The sequence below is a fragment of the Syngnathus typhle genome, linkage group LG14, assembly GCF_033458585.1.
Source record: "Syngnathus typhle isolate RoL2023-S1 ecotype Sweden linkage group LG14, RoL_Styp_1.0, whole genome shotgun sequence".
Lineage (NCBI taxonomy): Eukaryota > Metazoa > Chordata > Actinopteri > Syngnathiformes > Syngnathidae > Syngnathus > Syngnathus typhle.
In genome coordinates, this window is record NC_083751.1 from 7,551,761 (window position 1) to 7,570,940 (window position 19,180).

The 19,180-nt window shown below is 40.2% G+C and overlaps 2 protein-coding genes across 12 annotated transcripts; one reads left to right on the top strand and one right to left on the bottom strand.

The window, feature by feature from the left end:
* Window positions 1–771: 771 nt before the first annotated feature.
* LOC133167550 (ankyrin repeat domain-containing protein 13C-like) lies at window positions 772–13,221 on the top strand. Of its 2 annotated transcripts, XM_061298440.1 has the most exons (14): window positions 772–1,437; window positions 2,651–2,692; window positions 5,617–5,721; window positions 7,634–7,719; window positions 8,347–8,392; window positions 8,620–8,686; window positions 8,994–9,138; window positions 9,275–9,406; window positions 9,528–9,689; window positions 9,852–9,931; window positions 10,215–10,313; window positions 10,479–10,579; window positions 10,872–11,017; window positions 11,720–13,221. In XM_061298440.1, exons 1-13 carry the CDS (start codon window positions 1,059–1,061, stop codon window positions 11,000–11,002), a joined length of 1,575 nt encoding a protein of 524 aa, XP_061154424.1. In that variant the 5' UTR covers window positions 772–1,058; the 3' UTR covers window positions 11,003–11,017; window positions 11,720–13,221. The 2 variants fall into 2 exon arrangements, with proteins under 2 accessions (XP_061154424.1, XP_061154423.1); XM_061298439.1 differs by having other exon boundaries at window positions 10,872–13,221.
* A 66-nt stretch (window positions 13,222–13,287) lies between these two features.
* On the bottom strand, window positions 13,288–18,820 carry LOC133167551 (serine/arginine-rich splicing factor 11-like). 10 transcript variants are annotated; one of them, XM_061298449.1, is made up of 13 exons: window positions 18,516–18,820; window positions 17,737–17,827; window positions 15,840–15,964; window positions 15,509–15,618; window positions 15,362–15,442; window positions 15,235–15,281; window positions 15,012–15,145; window positions 14,843–14,924; window positions 14,534–14,683; window positions 14,330–14,416; window positions 14,132–14,203; window positions 13,879–14,053; window positions 13,288–13,809 (listed from the first exon to the last, which is right to left on the bottom strand). In XM_061298449.1, the coding sequence occupies exons 4-13, from the start codon at window positions 15,590–15,592 to the stop codon at window positions 13,606–13,608; spliced, it is 1,116 nt and encodes a 371-aa protein (XP_061154433.1). In that variant the 5' UTR covers window positions 15,593–15,618; window positions 15,840–15,964; window positions 17,737–17,827; window positions 18,516–18,820; the 3' UTR covers window positions 13,288–13,605. The 10 variants fall into 10 exon arrangements, with proteins under 10 accessions (XP_061154433.1, XP_061154432.1, XP_061154430.1 ...); XM_061298448.1 differs by having other exon boundaries at window positions 15,840–17,496; XM_061298446.1 differs by adding an exon at window positions 17,941–17,998 and having other exon boundaries at window positions 15,840–17,870.
* Between the last annotated feature and the right edge of the window lie 360 nt (window positions 18,821–19,180).

A 19,180-nucleotide genomic window follows, 5' to 3' on the forward strand; every position in this document is an offset into this window, starting at 1 on the left:
ACTCAACATGTTGTTCCAGCGGGAGACCCTCGTGATGTAATAGTTGAATATTTTCTTTTTTTGCATACGTTTATAATTTTAACAATTTTAAATTACAGCCAGGCAACGTGTATCATTTTGAAATGCATTTATATCGCTTAAATAAAACCCACTCACAATCAAGAATCCAAAAAACAGAAATACATTTATCCAAAAGCATTATCGTAAACGACGTTGAACGTCCTTTGCGTGCCAACGAAAGCTAATGCTGTTTCCATCGATGTGCGGAAGGGGGAGAAAGCGTGTCGTCCGTTTAACCAACTGGAAATATGAAGATAATATTAATTTCTCATTGTATCCCATTTGTAAATAACTGTTTTACTTTCTGTGATTAAACAAATGCCCCCCCCCCCCATAGTGGATTACGCAAGTGTGTATGACGCAATTTCTCGCAGTCATAGTTTTACTACACAAACTTTATTTCGCTCAAAATCAGATGGGATAAGATCCACTTTACCCACAAAAACGGACTAATGTAATATACTTGTCATACTTGTGGATGAATTTACTATATAAAACCGTGCACACAACCCACTCAATAAACACGGAAATGAAAAGAATGGACAACTCCCGCTGGATTGTTATCATTTTAGATTATTTAAAGGCTTCATAATTTTTTTTGTTTATTATTAACCCGAATCGCATTTGAATTTCTTTTACTTTAAATATTAAATGCAGTTTGTTATTTTGTTTTTATGGCTTGTGCCCGTCAGTTACTACTGCTATGAACTCTCGCGATAGGTTGAAGCGGAAGACACTTAGACGAAGTCATCGACAGGCGCTCGTGTTGTGCTGACAGTAGCGATGGGTGGATAACAGCAATTTTATTTCTAACACACTTACCACTAATAAGGACTTAGTGGTCTTTTTTTTTTGTAGCGAAACCCCCCTCTTTAAAGTGTCTTTCATGTTATTTTCTTCACATTGGTTGCTTGAAGACTTCCAGCTGGCGAATCGCATCAATTGTCCCGGAGGGTCCTCGTCGCCCTCTACTCCTTTCACGTCAGCTCTTTAGAAAAATGACCGGAGAGAAGATCCGATCGCTGCGAAAGGATCACAGACCCAGTCAGGACGATGACTTGTTGGAACCTGACGAAGAAGCAGCCACCGGAACGTTCACCGCCTGCAAGACAAACAGCCAAAGCAGGGCGAGTCGAATCTTCAGTAACCACAAGTTGGTCAAGTCAGCATCCACGCAGCAGCAACAGCAAAAACGGAACCAGCACCTCAACGCCAACAGCACGCTGTCATCAGCCGATGTTGTTGACGACAACAACAAAAATCCCATCATCCGAAGTGGACAGGACTTTCCGGTCCACGAATGTGTGTTCAAAGGCGACGTGCGACGCCTTTCATCGCTTATACGGACTCAAAACATATCCCAGAAGGACATCCATGGTGAGTATTTTTATGCGACGTAAAGGGAAACCTCTCAAAACACATCATGTTCATTTGTTCAAGTCTAAGTGAGTTTGCAATACAACTCAGGGAAATCAAGTAAACCATTGTTTACAATGGAAAATAATGGAAGCTATTAATACACAAGTAAAAAACTCCACTGAGTAGGTCACTTTGTAAACATAGACACGTGGTAATAAATTGAAAACGACAAAATCTAGAAAGCCCTGTTTTCATTTAACAACTATCCAACAACTTGATTGGTTTGGATGGTCCCTCCCTGAAGGAAAGGAAACTCATTTGCATAGGTAGGATCGTTTTGAATGATCCCCCAAAATGTATTAAAAACTCCTCTCTGTAGAGTGCAAATCTCATTAGGTCGTGCTTGAGTGTTTGTGATGGCCTTGCAGAGTTGTGAAAGTTGCACATGACGGAACCCAATTGGCAGGGCAAAGTCTGCTTAGATAAAAACAGGATTTCCGACCAAACACACCCTTGTTTCTCTTGTCTGTACTGGAATGTGGCCTGTCCTCATAGTGCAGCACAAGCAGGGGTCAGCCATGTGGATCTCTGTTGGGTTGGAGCTCTAACTTTTTTTTTTATTCAATTGTCAAGCCCTCACACGAGTCAGAATCTGCGGCTCAGATTGCACTGCAGAGAAACTGAAACCTTTTGTGCCAGTCACAGTTACACAAGGCGGGCTTTTACATTTACTAAACTTCTTGTCAGTACAATCACTATTTGAAGTAAGCAATTTGTCTGACCAAGATATTTATATCGTCATATTGGGTCTTTAGGAATTATTATTATATTGGTCTATTAGGAATTCTTCTGCTTATTATTATATTGGTCTATTAGGAATTCTTCTGCATGTACCCACAGTTGGCTCACAGCAATAGAAAACCTACTTACTCAGGAATGTGTTTGTCTGCTAATCCAAAAGAAAAGCTCAGCAAGTGCTCCTTTGAGGGATGCGCCAGTGCTAATTTTCCAAGAATGCATTCCTCAGATGAATCCTTAGCACGTCATTGTTTAGTTACTAATCTCTATTTAAGATCCATTTTCTTTCAGTTTAATGCACTGTGCAATACTTTGCCCACTGTACTTTTCAGTATAGAAATGGACAACACGTTATTCCAACTTGATTTTCACTTCTCATTAATGTAGTCTGTTTTTACTAAATGCAATAAATTCAGTCTTCTGCCTTCTCCAGGAAACACACCTTTGCATCTGGCTGTCATGTTGGGGCACAAAGGTAAGTCGGTTACATTCATGTCGGGCGTTCAGGTAACTATTTTTCATCATGCAACTTTGTGTAGGTACATCTGAAATTGTGCACAAATAGAGGTCTTTTTTTTTTTTTTGCAAGACTTTAACTCCTATTGTTAGCAAGCAGTGACGTTTGTAACTCAAGGCTCCACGAAAATAAAATTTAGTTTGATGTTCACAATTCACATTATAATCTATCAAGCACACAGTGTAAACTCCAAATAACTTTTGACTCACTGAAGCTGGACTGAAAACCTGAGTATTAAAATATTAATTCACTTCCCCTTTGATTGTGCAAGTGGGTCATGGAACATGTTATTGAAAAATGTATCCTCTCAGGGTACAGTTCAAGCATGGTTACATGTGGTGGACTTCACATTCGTTCTTCCAATGAAGCACAGCTTGCAATTGATTCCGTTTTTCCACCACAGCCTGAACAGAATTCAAACAGCAGAGTCGGATTGGACACTGGGGAATTGATTGTGCAAATGAGGTTGTCAGTTTTTTGCCTGAGCTGCTGCCATGTCCTGCGGGGATGCTCGGATTAGATAGACGGAGGGCTACAGCATGACATCATACAGTAACCGGGGTGTGGCTACCCTGTCGGTGATGTGGAGACTTTGTTTGTCTGTGCAAGCCTTTATTAACTACCCCACGCCAAACCCCCGAGATGTACAGGTATATTAAAAATGAATGAACAAGAGCTCTCAGTAAGTGCAGACATACACTAATGTTTAAGCATCCACCCCTTTGAAATCATTGGCGGAATGACTACAGTCGAGGATCCAAATAGCTAAAATACATTTTAAAAAAAACATCCCAAATTAGATACTACCTATGGACATTGAGCCTGCATAAAACAATTTTTGTGAATTGTACGACTTGCAAAATATTTTGCCGATGGCTAAATTGGAACAATTCCTGCAGTGCCATGCACTCACAATGCAAGCTAATTTCATTTCTACGCATTTCTTTTGCTACAGATGGAACTTGTAATACATCCGTGGCCTTGGCTCCTGGGAAATCATGACCATTTTAAGCCAGTCATTTTAATGCTTTCATGCTTTGCTCACAATTAGTAGGCTACCAGCAGAGCAAACTGAATACAAATGTGGGCCACTGATATTGTACCCGTGACATAATTCCACTAAATTCAGGTTGAGCAGTGTCAGCTCCATTATTAAATTACCAGCAAAAAAAGGATGCTAAAATTCCCAACAAATTGCAATGCTGCATCAATAAAAACTAGCAGTCGTGCAGTTTAGGGTAACCACAAAAAGGCACTTGGATTATGTAACGTGTCTGCTAAATGTTGTCATTGCACAATCATTGGATAGCCTGTGTAGGTGAAAAGCTTCAGGCATTATGAGCCTTACGTCAGAGTGCGCATGTGTTTTCTGAGCAGTAAATCCCATTATCAACTGCTTCATCCCGGAGCTGGAATACAGATGTTCAGCCCAGCTTGGGGCACAGATGTTTGATGTTTTACTTCGGATACAAAACCCTCATGACAGCTGCAGTCTGATCTGCTGCAAATACTGCAGCACTTCCAAATCCCATCAACTAGAGACCACCCCTTATGGGTCGTTGGGTGGAGGAACGCCCATAGAGCCTGATCTCAAATTAGATTTACGGTAAATTCACAGGAGGACGATTGCGTAAGAAGTATTTTCAGTGTTTTTGTAAGGATGTTAATAAAAAGCATCCTCTTTGATACTTAATACTTTTCCAAAGGGTTTGTTCTTTAAACAAGCAGCCAAATTGACCCAGTTAGACAGAAAAACAGTCTAGTGAAAATTGTTGTAACTACTCCAGCAGGGTTTATAACTGGCTGGCGTGAGCCTGTTACCTTCCCTCTCATTTTCCAGTCAATTTTGGCACATTGTGGCAATATTCCAACTCTGATTTGAAATAAATTTAGAGGTGAGCAGTGTTTCACTGTAAAGCGCAAGACTGACAATTTGCGACATTCAGCGTCATGACTTTTTCGAGAATGTGAACAATTAGTTATGACTTTTTCGAGAATATGAACAATGAGCGCCTGACTTTTTTACTTAATCTATAAAACGTCTGCATATGATTCAGTGCAGTCACCTGTTTTTTAGGGTGTTGTCATTAGGACTGACTAATCTGCTTTTGGACAGTGACTTTGAACTCTGTATGGAGTTAGTCGCTCGCTGTGCTTTATCTGCCTCGGTGGTGGTGGAATGGCTTTTAAGATCCCGTGAGTTCTGCCTCATCGAAACACTACGCAGATGACTGCACTTTTTTGCTAAGTGGTCTGCGAGTGAGCTGCCTCCACACCGCCAACCTTTTAATGAGTGACGTCATCATGACAGAAGTATCAGATGACCGGAATAACAGGATTGGTATTTGGGCGGTTGTTGTTTTGTCACCGGCTGTTCACAGACAAAGCACAAGAATATCATTTTGCCTTTATGCCTGAGCCTTTTGTCTACCTTTTTCACTTTGTCATGTTTGCGCTTTCTTTGTCTTATTCCCATGTGTGTCCAATTGTAGGATGGATCATTATTTGTGGATGTTCTCCTCTTTTCTGAAGGTTGATCAAATGGAAAAGAAATTGCATTTACAACAGGAAATGAGAAATGCATGAACTAGGACAGCATTTCAAGGTTGAATGCTTTTTACAAGAAATAATTTTCTAGCGACTCTCATTTCACCAGATTAAGAGCCTCATCTAATCTGTAAAGTAAAATAATAAAAATAATAAATTGTAAAAGAGCAAAATAAACAAATTAAAACCAGGCACTTTAAAAAAAAAACTTTAATATTCTGTTCATTTAATTTATTTATTCTTTATTCTATTTAATTTGCACATGTAAAATTGTTAGTGTGAAGTGTGTTACACAGTTTTTTGATGGACTGTCCATGCTTCCTTCCCTTCTCCAGAATGCGCCCATTTGTTGCTGGCCCACAATGCACCAGTGAAGGTGAAGAATGCTCAAGGATGGAGCCCCCTTGCAGAGGCTATTAGTTACGGAGACAGACAGATGAGTAAGTATCAGACTGTCTGACATGGTGCCTCAAGAGAAGGACATTTACTTAAATTTCTTTCTCTCCGCTATCAATTTGAGCTTTCTAAAGTGAAAATAGTTCAACTCAACAGTTGCAAATCCCAAAAAGTACTCCTACACATTTTGCTGCTTCCTGCCAACGAGGCCATGACGCTGCCCTGGCTGCTTTGAGCATGACATTCCTCAAGGCCCTCCAGCCTTTGGTGTGTGGATGAAAAGAAAATTGTTGGTTGTTTTTCGCTCTCCTCATTGGCTGATTAATCCCAAGCCCCCCATTCTACCCTCTGGCTTTAACCCTAACTCTGGTTTTCCTCTTCGTTAAAATCCAAACGAAGTTGCATCGGTGCTGTATTCGAACTGTAAGCTCAGGCTATTCTTAGCATAAGATATTCTATCAAAGCTTTTATTGTCTGAAGTTATTTTGAACCAATGTTTGTGACCTACATTTTCACCAATCACACCCTGACTTTTTCTTGTTTGGACTCCTACTGCAAATAAAGGTATAAATAGATTTTCGTTTTGATAGTTAGTCAGTTTGTGCCCAAAGTGGCATTTTCGCAACACTGCACTGCTGTCAGCAGGGCTCTTTAAAGGCAGACAGACACGTTGGTGTTTACTCACCAGAGGAGATGCTGCTGCTCATGTGTGACACACTAATTAGTGGTGGTATTTGGCACTTGATTGATCCAGGCTTCACGCTAGCTGCTAACTTTAGTTTTCCTCTCTTGTATACCAAGGAAATTCAGGGGAGGCGTAGCATCTCGGGAAAATAAAGAAAAAAAAATGTTGCAAAGATATTTGCATGGATTTTATTTCCCCGCTGAAAGATGGGACCGTGTCGGTTGACCAGAAAAACACACCAAATCAGCTCCAGAGGGATGGAGAGCAGAATAAGTCTCCGGCTATTTTCTTCTGACTCTCACGTGTGGTAAACTGCCACATTTGGAAGAGTTGTGCCATTTAGATGACACTTTGAAAATGAAAAAAAAATTGCATGGAGGATATTTAACTACTCCATTTTCTTTTTAATTTTGTACACAAACTTTAATCAGACAATTCCTTCATAAGAGACTTTTTGCACTGTCCAAAAATCTCATTGTATTTTAACATTATTGTAACTGTTTAATATTTGAAAAATTATTCAGCCACCCAGTTGAGTGCATTCACATGATACCAGGTGGTAAATATTGACTGTTCTCAGGTTTTGGGAGAATTGCCAAGGAGGCCTGAACTAGCAATTGAAAGCTCATCCAGAGGGCTAAACTCTTTTTTTTTTTTTTAGCCGGTGTAGGTGAAATATCTCCTAATTAACTCAAGGAAAGTCTCCTCATTGGTATAACGCTGAATTGATGTCAAGAGAGTAAATTTGGTTCAGTGTTACAATACAATACACCTATTTCACAACAGCTGCCGACATAACAAAGCGCTTGATTCGGTCTCCAGACTTGTTCTCCAAGAGTGGCTGGGTGGTCTGTTTTGTCCCACTGACTGATTGTGAGGCGATCAGTAGGGAGCCCCAACTTGGCTTGTCCACGCTCATTAGACACACTGAGGGCTGCACTCATTTTATTCTGGCGAGATATAGAGTATTAGGATCAACATGTTTGTGTCAATTTTTCAATTGACCATGAGGATACTTAACATGCAATTTGTCGATTTATTTATTTATTGTGTGTCATCCGAAAGGTGGGTATGAAAGTATTGATTATAAATGTACTCAACATGTTTATATGAAGCTCCCACATTTTGGAGCCATGCTGCTTTTCTTCCTGATGAATGTGATGAATTATGTACTTTGCTCTTTCTGCTTTCTAACTGGATTCCCGCTTGTCATGCACTTGCAGTTGATAGCTCATGAATTAAACCGGTCTTGTTTTCTCTTTGTTGTCCAGTAACGGCGCTGCTGAGGAAGTTGAAGCAACAATCTAGGGAGAGTGTCGAGGAAAAGAGGCCAAAGTTGTTAAATGCACTGAAAGAGGTATGTCATATTTTCTTTTCTTCATTTGTTCTTGTCCTTTTTTCCCCTCCCCTTCAGAGCCTGATTACATGAAGCAGTTGATTAAATTAACCTCTATGCGGCCTTTCCGCTATGCACTCTATTGATGCAGTTTAATGAACATGATCAGTAGTTGTCGCTCTTAGCATCAATTGTGACTCACACAAGGAGATGCGTCGTTACACTTGTATCTTCCTAACATGAGGTTATGGAGGCTAGCTGACAAGTGTAATCGCCCGATGATTTTAGTTTCCAGGTCAGATGTGTAATAGCGCACCCCCCTAGGGGCACACGGCGCAGATGGCCGAATATGATACCTCAACCTCATGTTCTTAACTGAGGCATGGACTCAGCTTTGAATGTCCTCAGGCTTACGTCCCAATGTCAGATTCTGGTGAATGTTGCTTTACCTTGAGCCCAAGCTCTCTTTGGTTCTGTAAAGCTCAGGGCATTTGTCTTTCTGGTTAAATCTATATAATCTAAAAGTGTGTCCCCACAGTTTGCATCATGCACAGTTAGTTTTCTTCGGCGGTATTCCAAGTAGACTGACCATGATTATTCTTCAGTATTCTTACAGCAAATGAATATCTTTTTAATATTTTTTTGCAGCTTGGAGACTTTTACTTGGAGCTTCATTGGGACTTCCAAAGTTGGGGTGAGTCAGATTTGCATCCCAGGTTTGATGGGATTTGTTTTCTTTGTTAGTCTTTCAGTGCCGAAATGACCAGAAGACTGTCAGTATAATAATAGTTGGAGGTGATAGTGGTTTTTTTTGGTTGTTGTTTTTCCATGTCATCTTAAGTATCCCATTCCTATTTATTTCTAAATATTCCCGTCCGCTAATGTGTTGTTTTACACGACGTCCATCTTCCAATGTTGCAGTGCCTCTGCTCTCCAGAATTCTTCCTTCGGATGCATGTAAGATCTACAAACAGGGACTCAACATCAGGCAAGTCATGTCAGAAAATGCAAATCACCGTCATCGAAGAAACAAATGTTTTTGCGTGTGATTGCTCTGTGTACAATGAATTTCACTTATATCTTTTAATCTGAAGCTAATGTTAAAAATTGATGCTTGTATTTAGAGGTACAGTGCAGTTTTTCAGATGCTTTACATTAAATAGATACTGTATACACTGTAAAGTTTTTTTTTCTTTAAATAGTTTAGTATGCAACCCATGTAAGAACTCGCAAAAGTAATGTAAAGTCAAATTCTTGTTTGACTGACGCTTTTACACTTCTGCACTTGTCTGTAGACTTGACACAACCTTGATCGACTTTACCGATATGAAGTGTCAACGCGGTGACCTGAGTTTCATCTTCAACGGCAACGCCATTCCTTCGGAGTCCTTTGTGGTGCTGGACAACGAGCAGAAAGTCTACCAGCGGATACACCATGAGGTTTGTGAGGCGCTGAGAAGAAACAAAATCACTCTGTGTTCCTCCCAACCATTACAGTTTATAATATTACTTATTAAAGAAACAGTATGGAACTTGTTAGGGTTGTTGTCTTGACATTTGTGAATCACATCCTCAGGAGTCTGAGACAGAGACGGAGGAGGAAGTGGACATTCTGATGAGCAGCGACGTGTACTCGGCCACGCTCTCCACCAAGTCCATCACCTTCTCTAGATCACAAACCGGATGGCTCTTCAGAGAAGACAAGACGGTTGGTAACAGCTGTCGGCATCTCATCAAAACGATTCTCATCAAATTGCACTGTAGGCAGAAATACAAACTAAAGGATTGCAGCCTTCCCATAGATGAGTTGATTTTTTTTTTATCCTTAGGAACGTGTTGGAAACTTTCTGGCCGACTTCTACTCTGTGAACGGCCTGGTGCTTGAGTCCAGGAAGAGGCGGGAGCATCTGAGCGAGGAGGACATCTTGAGGAACAAAGCCATCATGGAGAGTCTGAGCAAAGGAGGGAACCTCGTTGATCAAAACTTTGAGGTGAGTCACATCTTGCGGATCATCATTACGCATGGCAGAAGAGTGAACTTTGTATAACAACATGGCTCTATACTCTCTACGCTGCCATCTAGCGGTGAAAGATAAATTGTAATTTGTCTCGCCTCTTAATGTGATTTTTGTTTTGTTGGTCGATTTCTCCAGCCTGCGAGGAGGCAATCTCTAACCCCACCTTCACCCTGCGCCATATCCTGGGAAGAATACATCACTGCTGACAATGGAAAGTAGGTGTCTCTGGGGACACGGACAAGCACTTTAAGACTTATTAGGCCACAGTCAGCTGGGATTGGCTCAGGTTTACCTGCAAGTTCTACACATGGTATAAAATAGATGTTTTAGATTAATTGCCTGATCCGTTCACCTTTGAGCGTCCAGGGAAAATTGAGGAGAGACAAAATTGGCATTTGGACATTTTAAAACCTGTGTGCTTGTATTGAATGAAAACAGCTTGACCGTAGACAACATGACGTCGCATTAACCTGCGGGATGTTTTGCATCTTTGCTCAGAGCTCCTCATCTGGGCAGAGAGCTGCTGTGCAAAGAGAGCAAGAAAAACTTCAAGGCCACCGTTGCCATGAGTCAAGACTTCCCCCTGAGCATCGACTCGTAAGTCCCATGGGATGAGACACACAAGTGGCCGATGACGATTTTTGAAACGTGAATGAATATGTTTATAGATTTGAATGAAATGAAACAAAGCATGCTGTAAATATGACTGACGAACCTTAGTAGCTTAGCTCTGACGTCTGACACAATTTTTCTTTTCCTCAGGTTATTGAATGTTCTAGAGGTGATTGCACCCTTTAAGCACTTTAATAAACTCAGGGAGTTTGTTCAGATGAAGCTCCCTCCAGGTTTTCCTGTCAAGCTCGGTAAGAAAACCACCTTGCATACCCAAAAGATTAGAATTTCACGTCCCTTTCAAAAAATCTAAATATGATCACTTTGTGTTTCTCAGTGTTGTTTAAAGTCACGCAGGGTAATTGAGAAAATATTTACTCGTGCACCTTATATATTTTTTTCTTGACTGTCACACAGGTGTAGAAAGACATTAAACCAATGTTAAATACAGTAAATGCAATTCAAGGAGACATTAGACGTTTGACTGAGATGTTATTTCGACAAAATAGGAGTACCATCCTGTCAAATGTTGTCTTCTTGCAGACATCCCAGTCTTTCCTACCATCACAGCCACCGTGACTTTTCAGGAGTTTCGCTATGACAGCTTTGATGAAAGCATTTTTACCATCCCCGGCGAGTTCAAAGAAAACCCCAGCCGCTTCCCTGACCTTTAACCCACCCTTCATCAGGTTGGTGGCGAGGTGGATGTTTATGATGCAACATTTCACTACACAAACATTAACTTTCTCCCTGACACCCTTACGTAGGATTGCCAACCGTCCCTTGAAAAATGCAATCGACAAACATCCGATATACGTACATGGAATATTTTTGGGTTGTAAACAAGTACAATTTGACAAGTTCAGATGGCTGACCTCCCCAATGTTAAAGCAGCAGTAGCTTTGTCCTCAGATGTGTGAAACAAAGGTTCTGCTGAACTCATTAAAGGCGAGCTCGTTGTGAGCCTCAATTACGGCATGTCTAGCTCAGAGTTTTACTCTGCAGTAGCCAAAGAGAAACCGCTCCTCATAGTAGTAAATTTCTAAATGGAAAAAAAAATAAGCTGCCTCCACACAATGTGGCATTGCGCTGTTCATAAGTTACACGATAAATGTTTTGCTTATTATTATTTATTTTTATATACACATTTATACAGTTTTAAGTTAAACAGGAAATGTTTCTGTTTGAAAGATAAGTTCATTTTAAAATCCAGTAAGTTTCTGAATAACTTTTGCATGTGTTCATAGCATTTAAAAAAAACATGCATCTTATTCACTATTAATTTGTTAAAAAATTGTTTCACCCACAAAGAATTTGCCCCAAAAAAATCACTTCAGTAAAGGCAATTAGGTCGGCCGTCCCTGCTGATGAGGTGTCTCTTGATTTTTCAGGGAGTGGGCAACCCTACCCTTTCAGTCTCTAACTTCTCCCTAACCTCAACTCAATGAACATCTCCACGGCTAGCTGAACAAAAAAAAAAAAAAGCAGTACAGTATTTAAAGCCATTTTTCCACCACGTGGGACAGGAGGGATTGAATGATAATTTGACATCATTGCAACGGGACACTACTTATTCATGTTTTTACATCTGTACTGTATTTAACGGTAATTTCTTCCTGGCACGTGGAAAGCAAACTTTTTTTTGTGTGTGTGTACGGGGGGGGGCACAATTTGTTGTCTTATTCAACCAATCAACAAACTGCGCTGCATTTACAGCCGCCCTTTAGGTACCATACCACTGGCATGGTGTGCCCAAAAAAGTGGTACGATACCAGTCACTTTTTTAAATACACTGCCCATTTTTGACAATGAAAATACAAGCCAAACAGTGTTTGTTTCACTTGTACTTGTTTAAATTTGTAAAAAGTGTGCGAGTGTTAAAACACTTATTTTGACTAAGAGACAAGTGTGTGTGTGGTACTGGGCTGCCAACACGCAGGAATCATATGCAGAGTTGTATATAAGTGAATACAAATTTTAGCTGTGTAAGAACTGATCCTTTATGTGTTTAACAAGTTCACAAGATGCACTCGCACCCATTAAAAGATATTACCGTAAAGGGTGTTCCCCTAAAGAAATGACATTTCACTCTATTAATGTCGGAAATTCTCAGTCAAATAATGTTAGGTATTATCGAGATATCTAAAAGCTAACCGAGTTTAAGTTTAGTGTTACTTTTATATTGATTTTGTGTGCTGCAAACTCACTGGAAAGTAGCTTTGGACAGAGCACAAAAAAAATGTCACGACTTGTCACTAGCGTTAACGGTATGTGTATTGAATATTTGTTTAAGCTTTGTAAAATTGATTAAATAATCTAGTATATCTGTTCTAATATGTTTAATTATGTTTTGCCTGAGACGTGTTCACTCAGATATTGCAAGGGATGTCATTTTGGGGGGGAAACACCCTGTACTTCGACAGATTTTTTGATTAGTCGATCATCAAATTCACAAAATTCACTTCTTCTGCATCTTTGTGCTCTGTTTTTAAATACACAACTCTCAACCTTAAAAAGTGGCATTTAAAATGTTCATACTGAAGCAATGCTATAAATGCTGCAGGTTTTTTTATGGTACCATGTAGTCTGTCTGATGTTTATATCACCTTTATACGCTTTAAAAGTGGGGTTATATAAATTAGTAGCTGTTGTAAGCAACAAAGGATTGTTCTTTGGGTTAGTTTTCATTTTACACAAACAAAAGCCTTTAATCTGCACAATCTGTACATGTTCTTGGGAGTCACAGTTTCTTCCTTTTGGTGTCCTCTTGTGTTCAACTCAAGTTGAGCATTTTCCATATTGTGTCACATGACTTGATTCAACATTGGATTGTAACATGGTGGAAGTTACTATTTTTGTATATAGATGTTTTTAAAGAAAACGTATCTCTTAATTCTCTGGTTTGTTATTTCCAAAAAGATGTTACACACACACACACACACACACACACACACCATGGTGAAATCGCACCAGTTTTATTAGTTTCATTTTGTAAAACAAAACCATATTTCAGTGTTCACATATAAAGGACTGGAAATGAAAATGGAACTGGACATGTTATGGGAAAAGCTGAATAGTGAGGAAGAAGAAGTATTTCATTGAAAACTGACATCAAGCACAAAAAGTACAAGAGAAGTCTTAAAACGATAACCGCATTATAGTCCTTCATCCTACACCTTTGTTTTGTTTACAGTCAATACCACATTGTACTTCAAATGATCAGGCACAGATACAGTAATAAGTTGCCCACATTAAAAATACCCTGGAAATGGGGATCTTAGTCACTCATTTCCATGTCTTCCTGATGGTGATCATCTCCATTGAGTTTGGACTTTTTGGGAGCATGGCACTGGCTTCTCTCCATTACGTTGAGCCCTTTGGGTGATGAGGCGTAGTCCGAGTCACTCTTCCTCTCCTCATCCTCCTCCATGTCCTTTTCACTGCTGTAGCCCTGCTCTTCTTCGTCGTAATCCCGCATCACCTGAAAACAAAAGGCCTTTAAGTCACACGGTTCCCCCGCTCAAATAAAAATTAAATCGGCCTCACAAACCTTCACATCGCCTTTGTCGCTATCTGACTTGCGGTCGTGGTCTCGCTCTTTGTCTTTGCTTTTCTTCTTACTGGATGAACGTTCCCTCTGCTCTCTACCTTGGTCCCTGTGTTCCCTCCGCTCTCTCTCTCGTTCCTTCTCACGATCTTTGTCCTTCTTCTTCTCCTTCTTGTGCCTTCACGCACACACAGCCACAGTGATATTTATCTGTCAGGCTAATTAGAATGAAAAAAGAAAACTCCTGACAGCTCACCGTCTGAGCGATGGAGACCTGGTCAAGCGTTTTTTAGAGGACCTGGATCCACTGCGGCTTCGCCTGTGCCTCCTGAAACATTAATTGAAAAATTAAAAAACAAAAAGAATCCATGACTGTAACATTCTGACAGATGAACAGCTCTCCATTGTTTCTTGCTGACTCCATTGAACCCCCATGACGCATGGCAGTCCTTACCGGTTGACACTGCGAGACCTCCTCGCACTGCTGTAACTCTTGGGTGGAGTCTTTGACCTCTTCTTGGACTTTTCCTCCTTCCTGTCCCTGTATGCACAAAAGTCAACATCATGTCAGCACAAACTATAAACTGTTTTAGCCACGGGGAGCACGGTGTAGAAGTGGTTATTAAAGAGCTGATATCAGCCAATTAATTCGGCCGACCGGATTAATCTGTTGGACCTTTGCCGCAAGGCCAACCTGGATCTGCTGCGACGGCTTCTATCTCGGGAGTGAGACTTCCTCCTCCGTGGGCTTTTAGACTTCCTTCTGGTCCTTGAATGGGATCTCCTCCGAGACCTGCTGTGGGAGCGTCTGACAGAAAAAAAAAATTCAGTCGGTTAGAACAGCTATCTTTATTTATTCCCCCCCTCCTAGATCGGGGACATCCCACATATGAAAGAGTAGCATTTGCTTGCCACCAAAGATCCACCAAAGATAGCTGTGGATTGGATGAAAAGAAAATGTTTTTACCGGTGTCTTGAGCGAGATCTGGAGCGTCTCCGTCGTGACCGGGACCGGGACCGAGAATGTTTGCGTTTGTTATCTTTCTTACCTTAAAAAAAACAGAATACTTGTAGACAGAAAGTTTTTTTTTTCCTAAATGAACAGCTAAAAATGTCTTGTAATTATCGAAACCCACTTCCTGGTTCGATGGCGGCGGAAATGAGGGATTGAGCCTCTCGAACTCGTTTCATGGCCTCCTCAATTTCCTTGTTTGAGCCATCATTCTTCAAGCCAGGATTTATGTTCAGTCCAGCTGCAAGTGGACTCAACCTGCAATGGCCAACATTACGGACGTTTTAATATTCAAACAAATGAAATAAAAAACAAAAAAAAAAAAAACAGGCCCACTGGGTTCTTACTTTGTATCCATAGACTGCATGAGCTTCAGGAAGTCTGCAGAAAGGGCCTACAACCAACACAACATTGTGATAAGATAAAACGCATTACTTTGCTTTGCACACACTTGGACGACGACTGTTGATTGACCTGGGGGTTCATGTTAGGTCCCGCTATTCCCATTGCAGCAATCTGCTCCAAATTGGGCGCTCCGAACGGGGTCCCTCCCATCTGAAACATGAAGCACATTTTATTATTTCAAATGCTGAGCAGCAGCCGTCTAGGATTCAATCTCACAGAAGCCAGAGGATTGGGTGTTGGAAGAAGGCCCGCCCCAGGCATCATTCCCGCCACGGCGTTGGCCGGAGCCAGCAGCGACATAGCTTTTGATTCATCAGGAATGACTCCTAAAAAAAGAAGAGATGGTTTTAGCAGAAGCAAACCGGTTAACACGCACAACTTTCACAAACAAGACTTGCTCTGGAGCAAGGACCAATACAAATGCACATGTCTGTAAATCTTAATCCCTGACTTGTTGCTCTTTTGTCAATATGACTGTAGGATTAGCAAATAGGAGTTGAATAGTCACAATTATACACTGTGTTCAACACTGCCGAGATTTGATCACCTGTACTTGTTTTCTAAGTCATGAACCAAACGTAAGCAAGCACAGCCGGTTGTCCCGTGGGATGTGCTCTCAACTTTCATTAGATGTTTTATGAACAAGCGACTCGCGCCGGCTGCTTCGCTTCGCTATAAAGCACACAGAAACATTGAGATACAGAAAACAAAGTTTGTGACTTGGGTGTGAACATGGGAACATTTCAACAGCACTTACCAATACACAAACAGAAAAGGCTTATACATATTACCTTTTCTGGGCAAGTACCAATAACAGGTATCGATACTCATACCAGTCACTATTATTAGAATACTATAGGGCACAGGTGTCAAACTCAAGGCCCGAGAGTCTCATACGGCCCGCCACATCATTTTATGTGGCCCGCAAAGACAAATTTTGCATCAAATTCGTGTCATTACTAGAATTGCAAATTGTCTTCACTTTTAATATCGTTTTTTTTAATATTTGACCAGTTTTTACTCGTCTGATTTGAAAACGAGTTATTTGTCAGTTTGTTTTGCAGCTTTTACTGTTTGTCAGTTTGTTTTGCAGCTTTTACTGTATATAATATGAGGTGCTCATACATTTATTTGGGTTGACAGTCATAATGGCCCTCCGAAAGAAGCTAGGACTACAATGCGGCCCGCGAAAAAAATGAGTTTGACACCCCTACTATAGCGTACTATAGTAACACAACCTACTTCAACGTCAATGAGATACAACACATCTCAGTTTTGTCCACACTAAAATCTGGAAAGAAAGAAAGAAAGAAAGAAAGAAAGAAAGAAAGAAAGAAAGAAAGAAAGAAAGAAAGAAAGAAAGAAAGAAAGAAAGAAAGAAAGAAAGAAAGAAAGAAAGAAAGAAAGAAAGAAAGAAAGAAAGAAAGAAAGAAAGAAAGAAAGAAAGAAAGAAAGAAAGAAAGAAAAGAAAGAAAGATGTGCCCAAAGCTAGAAAAAGAACAGTCAATTTAAAATGAGAAGCTCAATCCATGGTTGTGCAATCTGAAAACAATAAATGTTTTTTTTTTCTCCTCCATTAGACAACTTCATATTGTAAAAGGGAGATGCGCGCATACACATACACTCACTCACTCACACACACATAGGTGCACAGCAACAACATAACAGACACTTGGGAAACAGGATAAGGCTGCGTAGGACAAAACGCTTGGTGGCATTTGCAGCAGGGCCTGGTATATAGAGCTGGCTGAACCAGGAAAAAGAACTGTAAAACACAATGACAAAAAAGAAACACCACTGTTAAAATGGGAGAGACACTCCACCCTTTCAGAGTTACGCGTCGAGACGCTCAGGTAAAACAAATTACTATAGGTTAATTAGTGCATTCAAATTGCTCTATTTGGGATGTATCTGAATATTACACTTGGGCAAATTCTGCACATGCATACGGTTGTAGGGCATCCCTACTTGATTTGGTGATAAGTATCTTGATGAACCTTAATGCTAGTCTTGTAAACATTTGAGTAGCTCTAGCTAAGAGAATATTCATTGAATAGAGAAAAACAAGATTAGAGGGAGAGAGAGAGAGAGACACACACAAGAGGGGCTTGCAAGCCTGGTGCCATTTTTTTCTAATCTCCTGATGGCAGTAGAGGACCACTTTCAGCCAGCAAGGAAGGGGCTCTCTGCAATTGACTTGTCCACTATGAAAACCACAACACAAATCACAGAGAGAAGTTTACAGCTAGACACAAATTAACAGAGATTCACATTTTCCAGTAACTCCTTAGTAACACCTCAGACTGTTTGTTAGCGAGGTCTGATTTGTCACAAAAGAAAAGAAAACGAGAGCACACAATGGTCACTGTGATTGTGTTTGCAAATCGTCACATACAAATCATGTGATCTAAGTTCAGCAGCCAGAGAAGGAAGCCGACACCAACCTTCTGCAAACGGCACTACGATCAAGGCCCGGTCCACGAAGACGGTGTTGGTCAAGTGCTGGGAGACGCCCACCGACTCAGACTCAAGGAACTTTACAAAACACACACGTGAAGTCACAGGCAAGGGAGAGTCACTGGAAGAAAACACACATATGTTGTGCACAGCATACAAACAGGGACAACCAGATAAGGCGTCTTCTTAACTCAAGGCAGTCGCCTCAATGGACGAACGGACTCTAAAGTTGATGAGACAAAATGTGTCCTTATGGAAAAAACAAAAGTTTTGCCTTGTAAGAGTGAGGAAAGTGTATTATGGTTCAAAATAAAACCAAGACTGAATTATATAGAATAAAAAAGATTAGGTCGGTCTGTATACGTATAATGACGTACTGGTGAGTTATAAGCACGTTTATCATTTGGATAATATATTTGGTAATTATAAAAGAAACAATTTAAGAAAAAGAAAAACAATTTTCCACTTAGTTGTAGTGGATCATGCAGATGTACCTAATGTGTCCAGTGCATTTTAGATGACAGTTATACTACATTTAGAAACAGTGTATTTATAATTATAATAGAAAGCAATTTCAAATAAAATAGCTAAATAATAAAGATCAAAATGTAAGAAAATGGAATTGTTCATGAAAAATTAGGTTGCATCCGTACAATAAACTGTGGTTCCGATTAGATGAGATGGAGCTGCGGGTACGTGATATGCATTAGCGTTAGCTTCCAACGGGGCCTGCTGAACCATCAGAAGCTTCTCCAAAGATACTCACTCGGGTGGAAAGAGTTTGAGTTCCTCTATGTTTCCCAAAAAGCCGAAGAGAGTCCTCATTTGTTCCGAGGTTGTGCTTGGTGAGACATTTGTCACCTGAATGACGTGCGTGCAGGAATTCATCTCGGGCGAATTTTAATCAACCCTGCGGGACTAAATGCAAGTAATAAACCGGGGTAGCGTTAATGGGTTAAACAAGCATTGCGTGTATACAAAAAGTAACATAAGGTTCTAGAAGAGATCATATATCACGGCCGAGACAAAAGATGATGCGCAGAAAGCTGCAGCAACGATGACGAATGCTGTGTTCGGGTACAGTGAAAAAGACCGTAATTTAGACTTGTATGCAAATATTACTCATGAAAGGAATCAGATATAATTTGTTGTTTGTATTTGGTTTGATTTAGTGAATACAAAATTTAACACGCTTCCTAGACTGTGGTTGCGTGACTGTTCTGCTGTTCACATTTTTTGTTGTTGATTTATTAAAATTATGACAATCGTTTTTCAACTGTGGTAAGCCTATGTGTATTTTAAACATTAGCATCTTGTAATACAAATATAACACTTATTTTTATTTTTACATTAAAAAATAGATTAAAATTAAAAGAAGCGGCATGCTTGTTCTTTTTTTCTCGAATCATCAGTTGCCTAACAGATGTTTGT

Excerpts from the sequence above, each read along its gene's own strand:
- LOC133167550 (XM_061298439.1), top strand. The coding sequence starts at position 1,059 with ATGACCGGAGAGAAGATCCGATCGCTGCGAAAGGATCACAGACCCAGT. Across the intron at positions 7,720-8,346 it reads TGTTAAATGCACTGAAAGAG|CTTGGAGACTTTTACTTGGA; the intron begins GTATGTCATATT and ends ATTTTTTTGCAG. Across the intron at positions 8,393-8,619 it reads TTGGGACTTCCAAAGTTGGG|TGCCTCTGCTCTCCAGAATT; the intron begins GTGAGTCAGATT and ends CCAATGTTGCAG.
- LOC133167551 (XM_061298441.1), bottom strand. The coding sequence starts at position 18,637 with ATGAATTCCTGCACGCACGTCATTCAGGTGACAAATGTCTCACCAAGC. Across the intron at positions 17,871-18,515 it reads CTCAAACTCTTTCCACCCGA|TGACTCTCCCTTGCCTGTGA; the intron begins GTGAGTATCTTT and ends GTTTTCTTCCAG. Across the intron at positions 14,417-14,533 it reads AGGTCCAACAGATTAATCCG|GGACAGGAAGGAGGAAAAGT; the intron begins GTCGGCCGAATT and ends TTGTGCATACAG.